The sequence below is a fragment of the Lepidochelys olivacea genome (genome assembly GCF_965140295.1).
Source record: "Lepidochelys olivacea isolate rLepOli2 genome assembly, chromosome: 6".
In the NCBI taxonomy this organism is placed as follows: domain Eukaryota; kingdom Metazoa; phylum Chordata; order Testudines; family Cheloniidae; genus Lepidochelys; species Lepidochelys olivacea.
The window spans coordinates 64,823,325-64,840,482 of record NC_140416.1 but is presented as its reverse complement, the minus strand read 5'-3'; the positions used below and the strand labels follow the sequence as shown (position 1 = coordinate 64,840,482).

The 17,158-nt window shown below is 46.7% G+C and overlaps 2 protein-coding genes across 4 annotated transcripts in view; one reads left to right on the top strand and one right to left on the bottom strand.

The window, feature by feature from the left end:
• Window positions 1–9,383, bottom strand: part of UBR1 (ubiquitin protein ligase E3 component n-recognin 1) — a 145,690-nt gene extending 136,307 nt beyond the window's left edge. For both annotated transcript variants that reach the window (XM_084631233.1, XM_084631232.1), the window contains exons 1-2: window positions 9,067–9,383; window positions 2,148–2,404 (exon numbers count right to left, since the gene is read on the bottom strand). In XM_084631233.1, coding sequence (XP_084487359.1) covers window positions 2,148–2,404; window positions 9,067–9,156 — 347 coding nt within the window. In that variant the 5' untranslated portion in view covers window positions 9,157–9,383. The remainder of the gene's footprint in view (window positions 1–2,147; window positions 2,405–9,066) is intronic.
• Window positions 9,384–14,509: 5,126 nt separating this feature from the next.
• Window positions 14,510–17,158, top strand: part of TMEM62 (transmembrane protein 62) — a 53,815-nt gene continuing 51,166 nt past the window's right edge. Inside the window, exon 1 of one of the 2 annotated variants that reach the window (XM_084630274.1) lies at window positions 14,510–14,957. In XM_084630274.1, the coding sequence (XP_084486400.1) occupies window positions 14,778–14,957 (180 nt within the window). In that variant the 5' untranslated portion in view covers window positions 14,510–14,777. The remainder of the gene's footprint in view (window positions 14,958–17,158) is intronic. The other variant, XM_084630275.1, reaches the window with a different exon arrangement.

Below are 17,158 nucleotides of genomic sequence, written 5' to 3'. Positions count from 1 at the left end.
CTCCTTATCCATAGAATGGACATATCAAACCCTTACCTCACAAGGGTGTTGTGAAAATAAATTCATGTTTGTGAAGGACTCAGATACTATAGTGATGACCATCACAGAAAAAGCCCATGAGGAAATTAATAATTGTCTCTTCGGAGCAGGATTTTAATAATGTGCAGTAAATAAGGCCTAGGGCCACACATTAAAACAAAGAGGATAAAACAAATGATTGAATAGATGTTCACCCTGCATACTGAGTAAGGAAGATATGCAACTGTACTTCCCATTTACTGAATAGTGAAGGGGTCCAGTGGAGAAAATAGTATGTGATCATGTAACAAACTATATCATAATACATACCCACAAGGGAATGGAATTAAGGTTGCACAGACAACTTTCATTCTGGCATTTCCTAATATTTGAGTGCTGGACTTTGCAATCTTAACATAGCCTTGTGTGTGCAATTTCCTAGGTTTTTAAACAAGCAAATTGGAAAAAAAATTAAACAAAAACCAAAAACAACTGACATTCCATCATCTGGCATTATAATGACACCCATATGGGTCATCAGTAGGGTTGGAACCTTTAAATCCACCATACAGACTTTTACTACTTAAGTTAAAGGAGTAATGGATACCAACAGTCGGTTGTCATCCTCTATGCGGACCAGCATTGGAGTGAGAGGGGACACAATTTGCCACTGGGTTCACAGATACTTGCTAACAGCACAGGAATGGAGACACTCTGGAATCATGAGATCCATTCCAGGCTCTGAATGGGAGAGTTCTCTGGTGAGCACTGACTTTTCTGCCCTTTACCCCAAAGCATGATCCTTTCTGCTCTGTACTCTCTAACCTAACCCTATCCTGTCTGTTCCCCATCCCTAGCTCTTGAACCCAGTCCCATTCTCCTCATCTAGGCAGTTCCAGTCTCTACTCCACAGGCTTCTCACCCCAGTACCAGTCCCTTTGCCCAGCAAATGGTAGCCTCAAATCTCTGGACTCCCTATTGCAGTCTCCCATGCACACTCCCAGTCCCTCCCCCCACAGCAAGTCTCAATTCCCTCCCTCCTGGTTCCTCATCCAATTTCTGTCCCTTCTCCAATGGCTAGCAGTCCCCTTCACCACAATCTCCCATTCCCAGCCTCTACCTGCCCCAATTCCCAGTTTCCCTCTGCTTCCAATCCCAGCCACCATTCTCTAGTTCCAGTCACCTTCCTTCCAGGCTCCCTGTCCCAATCTACATTCCCTGACCCCCACCTTAGTCCAGCTCTTGTCCCCTCTGCATTTGAATAAGGGAGCTTCTGCTTCCACTCTGTCTGTGCCCAGCAGGGCAGTTATTGAGATCACAGTAGAGACAGACTCCCTGCTCTCAATTACAGTCCCCAGCCTGACTTGCAGCAGCCCAGAGCTACAACTGCAGGGAAAGTCCTGCCCTATCCCAGGATGGGGCACATTCAGTTGCTCTGTTGGGATGGTCTGGTCATATGTAGGAGTGGTGAGGTGATGGATGGAGCATGCTTAGTGCAGATGAAATGTTCAGGGAAATGTCAGGAAACCTTATAATAGGCAGTACTCCCAGCTCACCTAGAATAACATTCGGCTCATATAATGAAATAGTCATTGAATGGAACTAGTATATTTCACTCTTTTCTATCTTAAATTTGATTCATCCCACATACTTAATTAGTCTAAATTAAATGTAGCTTCTTTAAAAAAAATCAGCAAGTATAGCTAAATTTTACAATTATTTCAGCTTGCACAGTGCCTTTAAAATAAAAAGGGATGGGGATCTCCCCAGACTAGTGCATTGTGGGAGTATGACAAAAGAAGATGATAGGATAGGAGGACTGTAGATCAAACCATGCTGCAGTTGAAAGACTTCTTGTGCTTTGGGGACTAAGTCTTCTACACACCTATTGACAATTTAAAGTCAAGAAACTTAATATGATTTGCAAACACCCAGAGAACTTCAACTTTTGCTTTTCACATATAATATAATTTGTGCTCAATTTAAAGTAGATTGTGATAGCAAAACAATTATCATAGCCACTTACTCAAGGATCCTAGCGGGATCCATCTAGCAGCAAAAATAATTTTATAAAGTCTATTATTGCTGAGTGACCTCACAGGAAATATTCATGATGACTAGTGCCTTACCTGCAAGAATATGTAGTCTCCCCACCTTTGAACACCTTCCCGCAGAGTTGAGAAGCTCCGCACTGCCGCAGTTTCTCCAGGCAGACATCCGGGTCTTCCCCAAACAAGTACCACTCCAGAGGGTCAAATATGGTTATCTGGGCCATTTCTTCCTGCTTCTCCAGCAAGGGGTCCATTTCAGCAGAGTAGATGTCTGGAACATACTTTGCCAGTCGTTGTAAAAAGGCAGCCTGAAAGTCAACTCTCTCATCCCACCACTGCAAGAAAATTAGAGTTGGGGTAATACGTCAGTGGAGAAATAAAATTAAGGCAATGAGGATATCTAAGGAGAAACAATGATTACTACAAAACCAGGGGCATTTTCTATTTCAACAATCTGAAGTTCTGTGCACCAGGAAAAATACAAATCCACATTTACAGGATAAATTAACAACAGAAAGTAGTTCATATTTAGTTTTAGAACCTTTGAGACTTAATATTTTGCCCCACGACACATCTCTGCTATTTGCTCCTATTCTAGCTCTTTAGACTCCTACAGGTGCTTTCCAACTGCTCGATTTCTTTTCTTCAGTTCTGAACTTCATGCCTTCTTTCATAGTATTCCCACTCTTTAATTTCTTTTTAAAGTCGGAGGCATTTCTAGTGAACATAAGCCAAAAAAAATACATCTGTCAGAAGGTAGCTACACGCATATTTCCCATAAATACAAGTTATTTTCACAAATGATCCTCCCTCAATAAAATTTTCTCTAGCCAGCAAGCAAAAAGTACAAGTCCATTGGAATTTGGAAAGGGTGGGAGTCTGACATGGAAGGAATAGACTGCTCAACTTGTTAGTGGACTCAACTAAAGAAAATCTGTCACATGGAAGACAAAAAAACTTCACATTTAACTTAAAGATAAAACCTAATAGCAATTGATGGACCTATTCTCCATGAATTTATCTAGTTTCTTTTTTTAACCCTGTTATGGTCTTGGCCTTCACAACATCCTCTAGCAAGCAGTTCCACAGGTTGACTGTGCGTTGTGTGAAGAAATACTTCCTTTTATTTGTTTTAAACCTGCTGCCTATTAATTTCATTTGGTGACCCCTAGTTCTTGTGTTATGAGAAGAAGCAAATAACACTTGCTTATCTACTTTCTCCACACCAGTCATGATTTTATAGACCTCAATCATATCTCCCCTTAGCCGTCTCTTTTCCAAGCTGAAAAGTCCCAGTGTTCTTATTAATCTCTCCTCATATGGAAGCCGTTCCATATCCCTAATAATTTTTGTTGCCCTTTTCTGAACCTTTTCCAATTCCAATATATTGTTTTTGAGATGGGGCAACCCTATCTGCACATAGTATTCAAGATGTGGGCGTACCATGGATTTATATAGAGGCAACACAGTATTTTCTGTCCTATTATCTATCCCTTTCTTAATTATTCCCAGCAACTGAAAAAAACATCAGAAAAATCATGGGGCACCATATTGACACCTTCATGGTTCATAAACAGGGCTGGAACATTTAGATTCACCACACAGACTTCTACCACTTGAGTTAACAGAATAACTGGTAGCAGCAGTAGGTTGTCATCCTCTCGGTAGGCCAGCATTGTGGGGGGGGGGGGGAAGTACCACACTTTGCTAGTGGATTTCACAGATACGTGCCAACAGCAGCTGATTGTTGAGACTCTGGAATCTTGGGCTCCATTTCAGTCTTTGAAAGGGAATGTGCTGTGATGGGCACAGACTTGTCTGTTTTCCCCAAACTTAATACTTTCTGCCTCTCTCCCCTCCAACTTGTCCTCGTCCAAGTCATATCTCTATTCCATCCATGGCTCCTTGTCCCAGTCCCATTCTCCTTGCATACCCACTCCCAGTGTCCATTCCTCAAGCTTTTTGTCAGTCTCTTTGCCCAGCCAGTACTTGTCTCCTGCTCTAAGCTCACTGTCCCTTTTCCCAATCTCCGTGACACGCAGTCTCTCCCCACACCCAGATCCAGTCTCCTTGCCCAGTCAGTCTCATCCTTCCACCCCAATCTCGTTGTACAACCCCTGGCTCCTGAGTCCTCAGCCAATGTGTCTCTCCATCCCTCACTGGTTTCCAGTCCCAGGCTCTCTCCCTGGACTCCTCATCCAATCTCAGTTTCTCCACTTCTGCCCCTGCCCTGGCTTCTTGTCTCAGTCTCTTTGCCTAGCCACCCCCAGTTCTCTCAATCACACCCAAGCTCCTTGTCAGATTTGTCTCCAATTCCCTATCTTCAGGTCTCTTCCCCCTATACACCCCCACACAGTCCCAGTCTCACCTTGGCTACTTGTCCCTACTTACTCCTTTACCTCCCCCAGTCTGGCTTTTGGCCCCTCTGCATTCAAATCAGACTGCTTCCTTCTCCACTCAACCTGGGTGCCCACGGGGATTCACTGAGAGAACAGGAGAGACAGGCTATCTATTCCCATGCTCATCCCCAACCCGGTCCTGAGCAGCTGGGAGCAGCTATTACAATGTAGTCCTTCCTGAGCTCCATAGCCTTTAACTAGACCATGCTCAATCCCTTTGTGGGGATGGACCATGTACAGTCTGCTCAGTATTAAGAGCTGTGAGGAGCTAGAGCATTCTCAGTGAGGACAGACTCTTGCTAGAGCTCAACAGCTAAAATCTCAAGTCTTTATGCATGTACAAACTACAATTTTTTCAAAGGCTTGTAATGTGGCCAAAATTGGGCAAATTTTCACAGGGATGGCAAAAGGCACAACACAAAGTCTACCGCTAGGCAAACGTCAAGTCTCTGCTCCAAACCATGAGAGCATTTCAAAGACAAGAATGTAACATAAACAACACATTTTTCCCTACCCTCATTCTTGGAAACAGCTGAACTATTTTGATTAGAATTTTCTAAAAAATTCAACTTGAACCAGACACCATTTAGAATTTTTCAGCCAAATGGTAAAAACTAGCAAAGTTCTAAGCAACTGAACAGGATCTTATCATGAGAAGGGTTGAGCAACCTTAATAATAGGCAATGCTATTAGACCCACCTATAATTAACATCGGACTATTAAAAACTGCATAATTTCCATAAAGTGCCTCATCTTCTCAACATCAGTACATCTATGTCCTTGTCCACACTGAGAACTTTAGGTGATCTCCCACCAATAATGCTGGCAGTAGTGAAAGGTCTACTGTACACTGACCACCAGTGTTTTTACCATTTCATAGTCTAACCCTGCAGCTAGATGACATGGTAGAAAACAAATCATTGGCCATCATTGTTCTCACAGCAGAGTTTAAATTATGAGAGATTTCCCTTCAATTTTCACTGTACACAATCACAGTCATAAGATCAATGCTTTATTTTAAATTTAACAGGTATTCTGTGAGCTTCCTAGTGCTGCAGTTACTGAATCTGAAAGCAAAGCAGACTATAGTAGTACAAATGTTGACTTTCAGTTGATCTCATCTCTTCTCTCAGAGCCCATGGAGTCCTGTTCCTGCTTCTGAGCACAAATCCTCTTGGCCTCCCTGTACTTTGTCAGAGATTCCAATTCCATAACTTAGCATGTCCAGTTCCTGAATTTTAGTAATGCAAATGAAGAAAATCAGAGTAGTAGCCGTAAGGGGTCATAAAAGTTAGAAAAGAGAGAGACCTATTAGTAATTCAATACCATATCCCTGCCAAGGCAGGGGATCACTTCAGAACAGTTTACTGTTTTAGTGGGTACCATGAATGTGAAATCTAGTCAAACAAGAAAACAAAAAAAGTGGTAACAGATTATCAGAAATGTCAGCAGTTTCAGGTACTACACTCTCCCTGAGTTTCCCTACACTTTACAATCATGTTTCCCTATATTTTAAAAATGTTCTCTCTCCTCTGTTGCTGTGGGAAAAACCCAAACAGGGAAATGGACCAATTCTACAGGGAAGCAGTGAAACTGAAACTGTTTGTGCACACAGTACTATCAAATGCATAAAGTGAAGGTACTATTTTTGCCTTCTAATCGTTCACAGAGAATGTCTAAACTACAAAAAATGATCTATTTTAAAAATGCATTAGCCACCCCAGGTTTCAGAGTAGCAGCCGTGTTAGTCTGTATCCGCAAAAAGAAAAGAAGTACTTGTGGCACCTAAGAGACTAACAAATTTATTTGAGCAGAAGCCACCACAATTTAACACAGTTTTAAACACAACTTTGCACCTAGCATAAGCAGCACAAGTTGTATTTAGATACCTGTGGCTAAGCATACAGAAGAAGCTGGGGTCTCTGGGGAGGATTATTATATGGCATTTATTCCCATATTTCCTGGCCTTTGTTAATGCTGCATCTACAACATCATTTTCTTTCTTTCCCTCCCCATTCGGTACTTCCTCCTCTTCCAGCATCTGGATTTGGATTTTGGCAACTCCTCCTGAACTCAATGTGCTGCAAATGACTAACTTTGGAATTTCTCATTTTGCAACTTTTGTCAAAAGAGCTCACGCAGAATCCACAGTTATTTAGGGCATTTGGTCTCTTCTACCAGTCATTTTAGTGTCTCTTTAGAAGGATATGGTTTTTAAGATTACAGAAGTGTTGTCTTATGGCATTACACACCACTAAGAATCCTTGGGAGAGGAATCTTATGTTGTATTCAGACACTTTTTCTGTAAAAACAGACAAATGTCTTTCCACATGGAAATGTACTAAGACCTTTCAAAAAGTTAATCTCTATTGTATGGTGAGCAGTTTTCCCCTAAATAGAAGGGAATGAATTGTGGATGTTTTTGCCAAACCTCATTTAAATGATCATTACCTTGGAAGGGGTTGGGAGATAGAGAATTGCACTTGTCTGGATACAGAAACATCCCTTTAGGGAGACTAAGACGGTATAATGCACAAAGAAGAGGACGGTCACCTCTCCATAAGCTACTTGTGGCTATCTGAACAGGTGTGTATGGAAATGGAACACAAACTTTTATAAAATGATTTTCATCTGTAGATCACAAAGTATCAAATGAGATTTCTGAGTGCTATGATAAAGAAATCCTCTCATTTAGGCTTTGCAATAGGCTTGTTGTTATTTAAATTAATCCAAATCCAATGACACCATATCTATTATTTTTCTATTTCTTATCCTATTCTGTGAATTTGGGGGCTGAGAGTTGAATGGTATCAATCCTACTACATTTTACCAATCACATTAACACTCTGCTTTTCCCTGCTATTCTGTCAAGCAGCTGGAATTCCCAACTCACATTCAAAATAAACTCTTACAAGGTTGAATTTTACTTTAGTGCACAAAACAGTTGTTTTGCTAGTTAAAGTAGAAGCCAGTGACCATTGAAGCCCAGTCTATAGCTCAGAAGACTCCCAGGATTGGACACTGACTACCTTATTGCAGGTGTTCTGAATCTTTTTCTTTCCCCCACAACATGCTATAAAAATTCCACAGCCCACGTGTACCACACAACTGTTCTGCATATCCAGTAGATTAAGAGCCAGGGCCAGCGTTAGAGGGTAGCAAGCCTGGGGTCCCACACCACAGGGGGCCCTGCAAAGCTAAGTTGCTTGGGCTTCAACCATGGGCAGCAGGGCTCAGGCTTTCTGCCTTGGGCCCCTGCAAGTCTAACACCGGCCCTGCTCTCTGATCTATTTTAGCAGACCCCCTGAAACCTGCTTGCAGCCCCCTACAGGGCCCCACACTCCTGGTTAAGAACTGCTGCCTTATTGGGTATTTCTAAAGTCTGCTTTAGAAGAAAAAGATAAATAGGTAAAATAGTTATTTGATAAATGTGCAGCTCCCACTTAACATTGTCCTGTTATAGGAGAGTAGACTATTATGCTTTTAAAAGAGTTCTCAGACTAGAGTTTTCAGGCAAGATTTTATGTTAAAGTTTTTGATTCAATACCATTCCCTTTATTTTCATTTGAAGTCATCAGCTTTCCAGGGGCTGATGAAAGAAAATAAGATCCAGTTCTATGGGCATATAGACACTAATACAAACAATAATAAAGTGACAATAAAGAATAAAGGGCCCCTAAACATACCTGTCCCAAAGAATAAATTCCATATAGCAACCCAGAACTTCAGTGAATATTTGTCCTCCATTTTAAACCTAAATGTAACTTCATGACATGTATCACCTCTGACAAAAAGGCCCCTCCCCTGACTTCAGCTGTGCAAATCTAGGAAGATGGAAAAATCACAGAGCCTTTCAACAGATTATTATTCTTCAAGACAACCTTCAGATCAGAATGATGAGGTGGATGATTTAATTTTATCACTTTCAACAACTGACCTTATGAAAATATTACTTTTCACTAGTGACCCAAACCTATACAAGAGATCACCCTTTATTAGGCAACTGCTTGTTTTAACAGCCTGTTCCAAAATATTGCTGAGAGTACCCAGCTGCAACTCTGCTTTTACTGGTGCATCAGGGCCATTCTTGTCATGCCACTGAGTGGCTGCTTAAAGCATATCGAGCAGTCTTTCTGCTATACAAACCCAGGGCAACTTGCATTTAAGCAAAATATCGCCATCATCCCTTATCTCAAGTTCGCACAATGAAAACTTTATTCCGCCTGTCACTGACGCTCATCTCTACAAGACAATCGATGGTCGCTGGTCACCTAACTCAGGCTTAGGCTGTGTAGACTACACAGCGCACGGGTGTCACCCTCGCATGGGACGGTGCCACCGGGAAACAGCCATTGACCGCAGGCCAGACAATGGGGGCTAGGTGCGTCCACACTGAGCCCGGGGCGCGAACCCCCAGCGGATGGGGGCCCTCACCTCTCCTGAGGGGCGGCAATCAGGGCTTCCGCTACTCCCGCAGCGGGCAAGGGGCCGGGCTCCCATCCGCTGGAGGCTCCAACCTGTCCGCGCGGAGGTTACCAAGTCACCACGGGCCGGGCACGGGCGACCCCCCGGGAGGACCCATAGGACAGGAGTCTCACCATGGCCCGCTCCTGGGGCGGCACGGGCATCCCACCACTCGCTCCCGCCGCCGCTCCTGATCCGGCTCCTCCACCGCCTCCATCCGCCATTTTGAGGGCAACTGACACCGCCGCCAAGGCAAGTCCCGCCCCGCCTCTCCGCCACCGAGCCGATCGGGAACAAGTTGCCGGGGCCGACGGGCCAAGCTGCAGCGCCCCAAGCCGCCTGCCGACAGTGCGCGCACCTGGCTGCCACCGACCATGCGCCAGCGACCTGCGCCTGCTCAGTCACAGCCGCTGAAGCCGCTGCACTTACTTGCTCTCAGAACCGATCCCGTTTCCTGCTTCCTGGGCAGAGGAAGGGGAAGGGCGGGAAGGGGGGACGGAGCTTCCGACGCCTAGTGGTGGCGGAAGCGAACTTCGACGGAAGCAGCCAGCGCGGGTGGCCAGAATGCGGGTGGACGGCAGAAGGACGGTGCCTCTGCTCAACACCCCTTCCGAGGGGCTGTGGCGCTAAAGGCTGCTCTTCTCGTCAGGGCTTGTCCATAGGAGGAAGCTGCACTGTGATGATAAACCAGTGCAGAGCCCTGTGTGGCCACTCGGATTTTGGTTTACAGTAAGTTGATTAACAAGAAGTTGCTCTTACCAGTCATATAGGTATAGTTAAACTGATACAGTTATATAGCTCCTTGTTTGGACACATATTCTGGAATAAGGCCAGGACTACACTACAGACCTATGTTGGGATAAACGATGTTGCTCAGGGCTGTAAAAAATCCACACCCCCATGGGCTTGTCTACACCATGCAGCTTTTCAGCCTTGTCGCGAAAAGCTGCGTGGTGTAGACAAGCCCATGGGGGTGTGGATTTTTCACAGCCCTGAGCAACATAGTTTATCCCAACATAGGTCTGTAGTGTAGTCCTGGCCTTATTCCAGAATATGTGTCCAAACAAAGAGCTATATAACTGTATCAGTTTAACTATACCTATATGTCAACACAGCCTTGTCAACACAGCCTTGTCGTTAAAAGTCAGCATGTGTAAATGCTCTTTGTCGGCACTTTTGCTGACAAAATACTTCCAGCCCCGCAAGTGGCGTTAGCTTTGTCAGCAGGAGAGCGCTCCTGCTGACAAAGCCGCATTCACACTACCACTTGTGTCGGCAAAATTGTTGTCTTTCGCAGGAGGAGGGGGCTTTTTTAAGTACCCTCGAGAGACAAAAAAGTTTTGTCAACAGCTTCACAGTGTAAACATACCCACAGTTACACCAACCTAACCCCCAGTGTAGACAATGCTATGTCAGTGGGAGAGCTACTCCTGTCGAGGTAGCTACTGACTCTCATGGAGGTTGATTAACTATGCCAGTGGGAGAAGCTCTCCCATTGGCATAGGAGCATCTTCACTTAAGCACTACAGTGGTGCAAACTGCATCGGTGCAGCTGCACCTAGTCAGTATTTTAAATGTAGACCTGCCCTTACTCTGGAATAAGAGTGTTCACACAGTCATTCTGGTATAACAGCCATTTGCATTCACATCTTGTAAGTATAGTTTTCCTGTGTAGACAAACGCTTTATTGCTTTTCAACAGATTTAAATTAAACTGTTGCAAATTTCTCAAATAGACGATACCAAGGCAAAACCTGAAGGGAATGTCATGGGATAAAGAAAGGAATTTCTCTAACCCAAAGTGTTACCACCTACTGAATTTCAAAGATCTGCTGCAAACAATGGAGGTGTTACAGCTTTTCCACAAAAGGTCAGAAGACTCTTTTGTATAATGAAAAGTGTTAGACAACCTACATTAAATTCCATAAAACTTTCTTAACATTTAGAGTTAAAGTTGCCCAGTGATGACTGGTGGCTACCAGCATATGGAGAGAAATAGAAAGATAAGGTATACACCACCCTCACAATGCAGCTTCCAAATCACTACTGGGAATGAGTCCAAACCTCCTTTGGACTCATTCCCAGTAGTGATTTGGAAGCTGCATTGTGAGGGTGGTGTATACCTTATCTTTCTATTTCTCTCCATATGCTGGTAGCCACCAGTCATCACTGGGCAACTTTAACTCTAAATGTTAAGAAAGTTTTATGGAATTTAATGTAACCTTGCCTTAATAAAGAGAGATGCGGAAGTTCTAAGAGAATGCGCCATTGGCTGTGGTGGGCCCCACAGATTTGAATTCCAATACTTATCTGCATGCACTCCAACTTCTTTCTCAGACCTGGGTGTAGTTGTATTGAATGGTGGAAGGATTAGTTGAAGCAGCTTGGCAGAGCTGTTGCTGTAGAAATCATAGAACAATAGGATTAGAAGGGAGCACAAGGGTCATCAAGTCCAGTGATTCTCAACCTTTTTTAATTTGCAGACCCCTAAAAAATTATGAATGGAGATACAGAACCCCTTTGGAAATCTATTGTATGTATACATAGTTAGAGTGACCAGATGTCCTGTTTTTAAAGGGACAGTCCAATATTTAAGCCATCCTGCAGGTGTCCTGACTATTTCTTAAAAACAGGCAAATTGTCCCATATTTTCTGCCTCCCCTGCATCAGTACTGGCGGGTCCTGCTGCTGGTGAGATCCCTGCTAGCCAACCACACCACACACCCCCCCCCCCCAACAACAAGTGGGAGGGTGGGGTGTCCAGTGGCTGGCGATGGGGGTGGGTATGCAAGGCTGGTGGCAGGGTGAAGCTGCAGTGTGCAGGGCCAGGCCACTCCCACTGCCGGTCTGCCAGCGCAGCTCCCGCTGCGTGCCGGCTCTTGGCCAGCAGGGCCCCACCCCCTGTTCCATTTCTGGCCAGTGCTGGCTGTGAGCTGCGGCAGCTGGTGAGTGCTGGCAGGCGCCAGCCTTTACATGTTCCCCCTCTTGCTGTCCTCCACCTGCTTTGTCCCTTTGCCTCCCAGCTCCTCCATATTCTCTCCACGCCCCCCGGCGGAGCATGTCCTGCTCCCAGCACTGTGAGGAGAATCAGCCCCTGGTTGGAGTGCTTAGCTCACTAGCAGCCTGCCAGCAGGCTCCTTCCTTCCCCCACTGCCTCTTGGCTGGGCTGGCGCCCCAGGAAAGCCCAAGAGCCTCCAGCCCATGGCACTGACCAGGAGGAGCCTAGCTCTGTGTGTGCCAAAGCCCACACAGGCTGAAGGTTGTTGGAAGTAAGGGGGGTTATTTTAAAACGGAATTTATGGTATCACCATAAATTGTGTTTTGATACTTTGTCATAAATATAAAGGGAAAGGTAAACACTTTAAAATCCCTCCTGGCCAGAGGAAAAACCCTTTCACCTGTAAAGGGTTAAAGAGCTAGGATAACCTCGCTGGCACCTGACCAAAATGACCAATGAGGAGACAAGATACTTTCAAGGCGGGGGAGAGAAACAAAGGGCTCTCTTTGTCTGTGTGATGATTTTGCTAGGAACAGAACAGGAATGGAGTCTTAGAATTTAGTAAGTAATCTAGCTAGATATGCATTAGATTCTGTTTTGTTTAAATGGCTGAGAAAATAAGCTGTGCTGAATGGAATGCAGACTTCTGTTTTTGAGTCTTTTTGTAACTTAAGGTTTTGTCTAGAGGGATTCTCTATGTTTTGAGTCTGATTACCCTGTAAGGTATTTACCATCCTGATTTTACAGAGGTGATTCTTTTTCTTCAATTAAAATTCTTCTTTTAAGAACCTGATTGATTTTTCATTGTTCTTAAGATCCAAGGGTTTGGGTCTGTGTTCACCTATGCAAATTGGTGAAGATTTTTATCAAGCCTTCCCCAGGAAAGGGGGTGTAGCATTTGGGAAGATTTTGTGGGGAAAGACGTTTCCAAGTGGGCTCTTTCCCTGTTATATATTTGTTAGACGGTTGGTGGTGGCAGCAATAAAGTCCAAGGGCAAAAGGTAAAATAGTTTGTATCTTGGGGAAGTTTTAACCTAAGCTGGTAAAAATAAGCTTAGGGGGTTTTTCATGCAGGTCCCCACATCTGTACCCTAGAGTTCAGAGTGGGAAAGGAACCTTGACATACTTCATGCAATGAAGTTGCATTTTGATGTACCATTTTTTCAGAGTATCACTGTACAAATAAATGACAACATTTTATGCAACAAAATTGCCCTGAACAAACGACACCTCTAAAGGTGGCAATCCAGCAAGGGTTAAAATTCAAGTTTTAGCTGCAGTAATGTGCAGAATACACAGTGACTCCAACTACCATGCTGGGGAGAGTGATGTAAGTGAATTTAATCTGGCCATTTGTCCAGCAAATGCCTCAGATCCCTAAATTGATATTATTGTTTTTGAGACAAGTTAAAAAAGCATTCCAACTTCAACACATCTGCCACTCAAGCAAAGGAAGTCCCCACAAATGTTGCTTTGTTGGTGGCCTTCCCTGGGCCAAGAAAGGGGTATCCAATAAGTTGCCAATAAGTTCTAAAGGAATCTCCATGCAGCCATCCTTTTTGAAGGACGGTTGTTGCAAGAAAGTAATACAGAAGTGAGAGGGGGTGAGTCCTAATATTGCCAACTCCAAGTATTAAAAATTGAGTCTCTCCCTCTGCCCCCCAATTCATGAGATTAATTTAAAAACTGAGATTTTTAAATTAATATATCTTGAGTTCTTTTTATTTTTCTTGTCTTTTGAGCCTGTTGGGTGCAAATTTTCAAGTTTTTTGAGGGTTAGAGAGTTACTACTTTTTTTGAAAGCAGTAAACTGAGATTTCTTCTTCTTCTTCAAGCCCTAGGCTCTAGAGCCATAATACATATGCTAACACAATCAACAAGGTTTTAAGAAAATCACCAACTACCAGGAGAGTTGACACTGATGTCCTTCAAGTACATGAGCAGCACAGTCAGGGGTGAAGATAACATTAAGCTCTTACCAGTATGGGGGCCTGGCTCTGGACCCTCAGAAGGGTCAGAGCCTCAAGCGGAAGGGGTGGGGCCTTGGGTAGAAGGGCTGGGAGTCAGCCTCCCCTAGCCAGCCTATCCGTGCTGCCTAGCTTGTGCCACCAGGGGCTCCGGCTGCTGTTGTGGTCACGGTGGCAGCGGCTGGGAGCCCTGGGCCCTTTTAAATAGCTGGCCCCAGGGCAGATGCCCCTTTTGCTGCCCCCCCCCCGGTCAGTGGCCCAGGGGGGCATAAGGAGCAATGACTTTAAAGTGCAGCAGGGTCCTTTGCTGCAACAGCGCTTTAACTTTGGCTGCGCACAGGCCAGTACCGGCGGCCACTTTTTACCAGTACGCCGTAGCGGCCCACTTTCACCCTTGGCTCCAGTAGGGACAAAGCTGGGACCAACACCTGTGGGGGAAATTTCACATAACCATCGGTGAGATATTTGAATCAAAGATAAAACATCTGCAGCAAAATCCATCAGCCTGACAATGGGGGAGTACATGAATTAAAACATGATACGTTATATAAAAACAGGCTCCGCAGGAAGGAGGCCTCCTTCCCCCACAGCACTGACGCTTGGCAAGGCCTGCTAGACTCAATGCGTTGAGCTGAAATCCCATTCAACTAACTTGCACCTCTCCCCTCCCGCACTGACTGCAACGGGAACAGGATTAGCCTAGGGAGAGACAGGAGTCCTCCAAGAAGACCATAGATGGGAGGAAGTGGCGGCCTGACAAGCCCTGGCGCGAGGGCCCGCTCTGGCCGGGCCGATGCGGGGCGGAAGCGGTGAAGCCAGCAGGGTGGCCCTGAGAAGGGCAGGCGGCGGCCGCAGCGACAGGTGCTGCCCGGGGTGGATGAATGGTTGTGGGGCCGGGGAGGATGCTGCGGCTGGCGGCGGGGCTGCTGGCGGCGGCCCTGGTGGCGCTGCTGCTGGACTGGTACGGCCCAGCGGGGCCTCAGCGCCTGGGCCAGCGCCGCCCTTTCGCTCGGGAGCCGGCCCCCGGGCCAGAGGCTTCCAACCTCTTCTGGGTGGTGCAGGTGAGTGGGGGCGGGGCAGGATCCCGGGCTCCGTGTTCGGGGGCGGCCGGTTGCAGCGGGGTGCGCTGCCCTCTCGGTGGCCGCTGCTCTCAGGCCTGTAGGGAGGGGCAGCCTGAGCGTTACCATGGCGATGTCTGGGGGCGGGGAAGCGGGGCCGCTTGGCTTGGCGTGGCGGCCTCCCCGTGGCGGCAGAGGGGTTCCCCTGCGGTAGAGTGGCGCGGCGGTGGCCTGTGCTAGCAGCGTGGCAGCGAATGGTGTGATGTCGGGGGATGTCATAGCCATGGTGATGCACGGCCATGAGAGCGAGGGATTAGACGTGTTTGGTTGAAATGTATTTCATTTTCAAAGTCTCTCAAAATGTCTGTCCGCTTTTGACCGGTTCTAGTGGTGATTCTGCCCTGAAGTTGTGAGGCGATGGCCTCCATCATGGTGAAATGGCAGTGGCCTCCGGTGTGATGTTTCATGCGCATGTCACTCATGTTGTACTGGGGGAACGTTGTATTGAAATGTCATCATGGCGCAACATGCTGAAGTTTTGCAGGCCCTGGAAGCGTTAATACTCTTGCAAGGCCAGGTTCCTGGATGCAAGATCTCTTTACAGCGTTGACGTGTTACCAAAAATATCAGGATAGGTGCCAGCCCTGTGTTGGGGTGAGCAAAATGTGGCTCATGGCCTCCTGTTACGTGTAGAGGTGTTTGCCAGGACCTGGTGTGGGTTATTCCTCTATATAATGATGAGAGTGTCTGCAAGCTGCTCCTATTTATGCAAGTTGTTGCAGCTCTCAAACTCCTGGCAAGTTGACAGTGTTGATCTTCCTTAGGCTAAATTCTGGCATCTTTCCCCTGGTAAACTGGAAAATACTTTCCTGTTCCCAGTCTCTCTCACAATTAACTATAACTGATGGGGCTTGACCAGTTTACCAGACTGGATGGAGGACTATGTCTCTTTGTTTGAAGGAGATATGAAAGATAAGGGAACTCATCCAGCTAAGTCAAGGGTTAATACCCTAGGGCAAACTTTTTGGCCCGAGGGCCACATTGGGGTGGGGAAATTGCTTGCAGGGCCATGAATGCAGGGCTGGGGCAGGGAGTTGGGGTGTGGGAGGGAGTGCGGTGTGCAGGAAGGAGCTCAGGGCGAGGGGTTGAGGCACAGATGGGGTGCGGGGTAGGGTGACCAGATGTCCCAATTTTATAGGGACAGTCCTGATTTTGGGGTCTTTTTCTTATATAGGCTCCTATTAGCCCCCCCACCCCATCCCGATTTTTCACACGTGCTGTCTGGTCACCCTAGTGTGGGGTGTACGAGAGGGCTCAGTGAAGGAGGTTGGGGTACAGGAGGGGGTGCACAGTGCGGGAGGGGGCTCAGGGCAGTGGTGCAGGGAGGGTTGCGGAGTGCTGGAGGGGGCTCAGGACAGGGGTTTGGAGTGCAGGAGGGGTGCAGGGTGCGGCAGGAGGCTCAGGAAAGGGGTTGGGGTGCAGGGTGTGGCCGGGGGTTGGGGTACAGGAAGAGTGCGGCAGGGGGCTCAGGGCAGGGATTTGGAGTGTGGGGTGCAGGAGGGGTTCGGGATGAGGGCTCTGACTCAGCACTGCTTACCTGGAGCGGCTCCGGGGTGGCAGCGGCGCACACGGAGGCCAGGGCAGGCTCCCTGCCTGGCTACCCTGGCCCTGGCCCCGCACCGCTCTGGGAAGCAGCCGGCACCATGTCACTGCGGCCCCTGGGGGAGGGGGCGCAGAGGACTCCACGTGCCTGTGGGTACCTCCCCTGAAGCTTCCATTGGCCGCGGTTCCCCATTCCCAGCCAATGGGAGCATCAGGGGAGGTATCCACAGGCAAAAGCAGTGCACGGAGCCCTCTGCCCCCGCTCCTCCAGGGGCCACAAGGATGTGGTGCTGGCCGCTTCCCGGAGCAGCACCTGGTCCACAGCACCACGGGGGTGGCAAATCCGCGGGCCAGATCCAAAGCCCAGAGGGGCTGGATCCAGACCGCGAGCTGAAGTTTGCCCACCCCTGCTCTAGTGAGACATCAGAGGCGTTCTGCCCTCAATGGTGGTGCTGTTCTGGGAATTATATAACTGAGGGAAATGGTTAAATTCCTTTCTAGCATAAAAAATGAATATTAGTTCTAAATATAATTAAAAGTTAAAACACTTCTTAATTCATATTGGGTTTTATATAAAACTTTCTAAAAATACCAAATTTAAG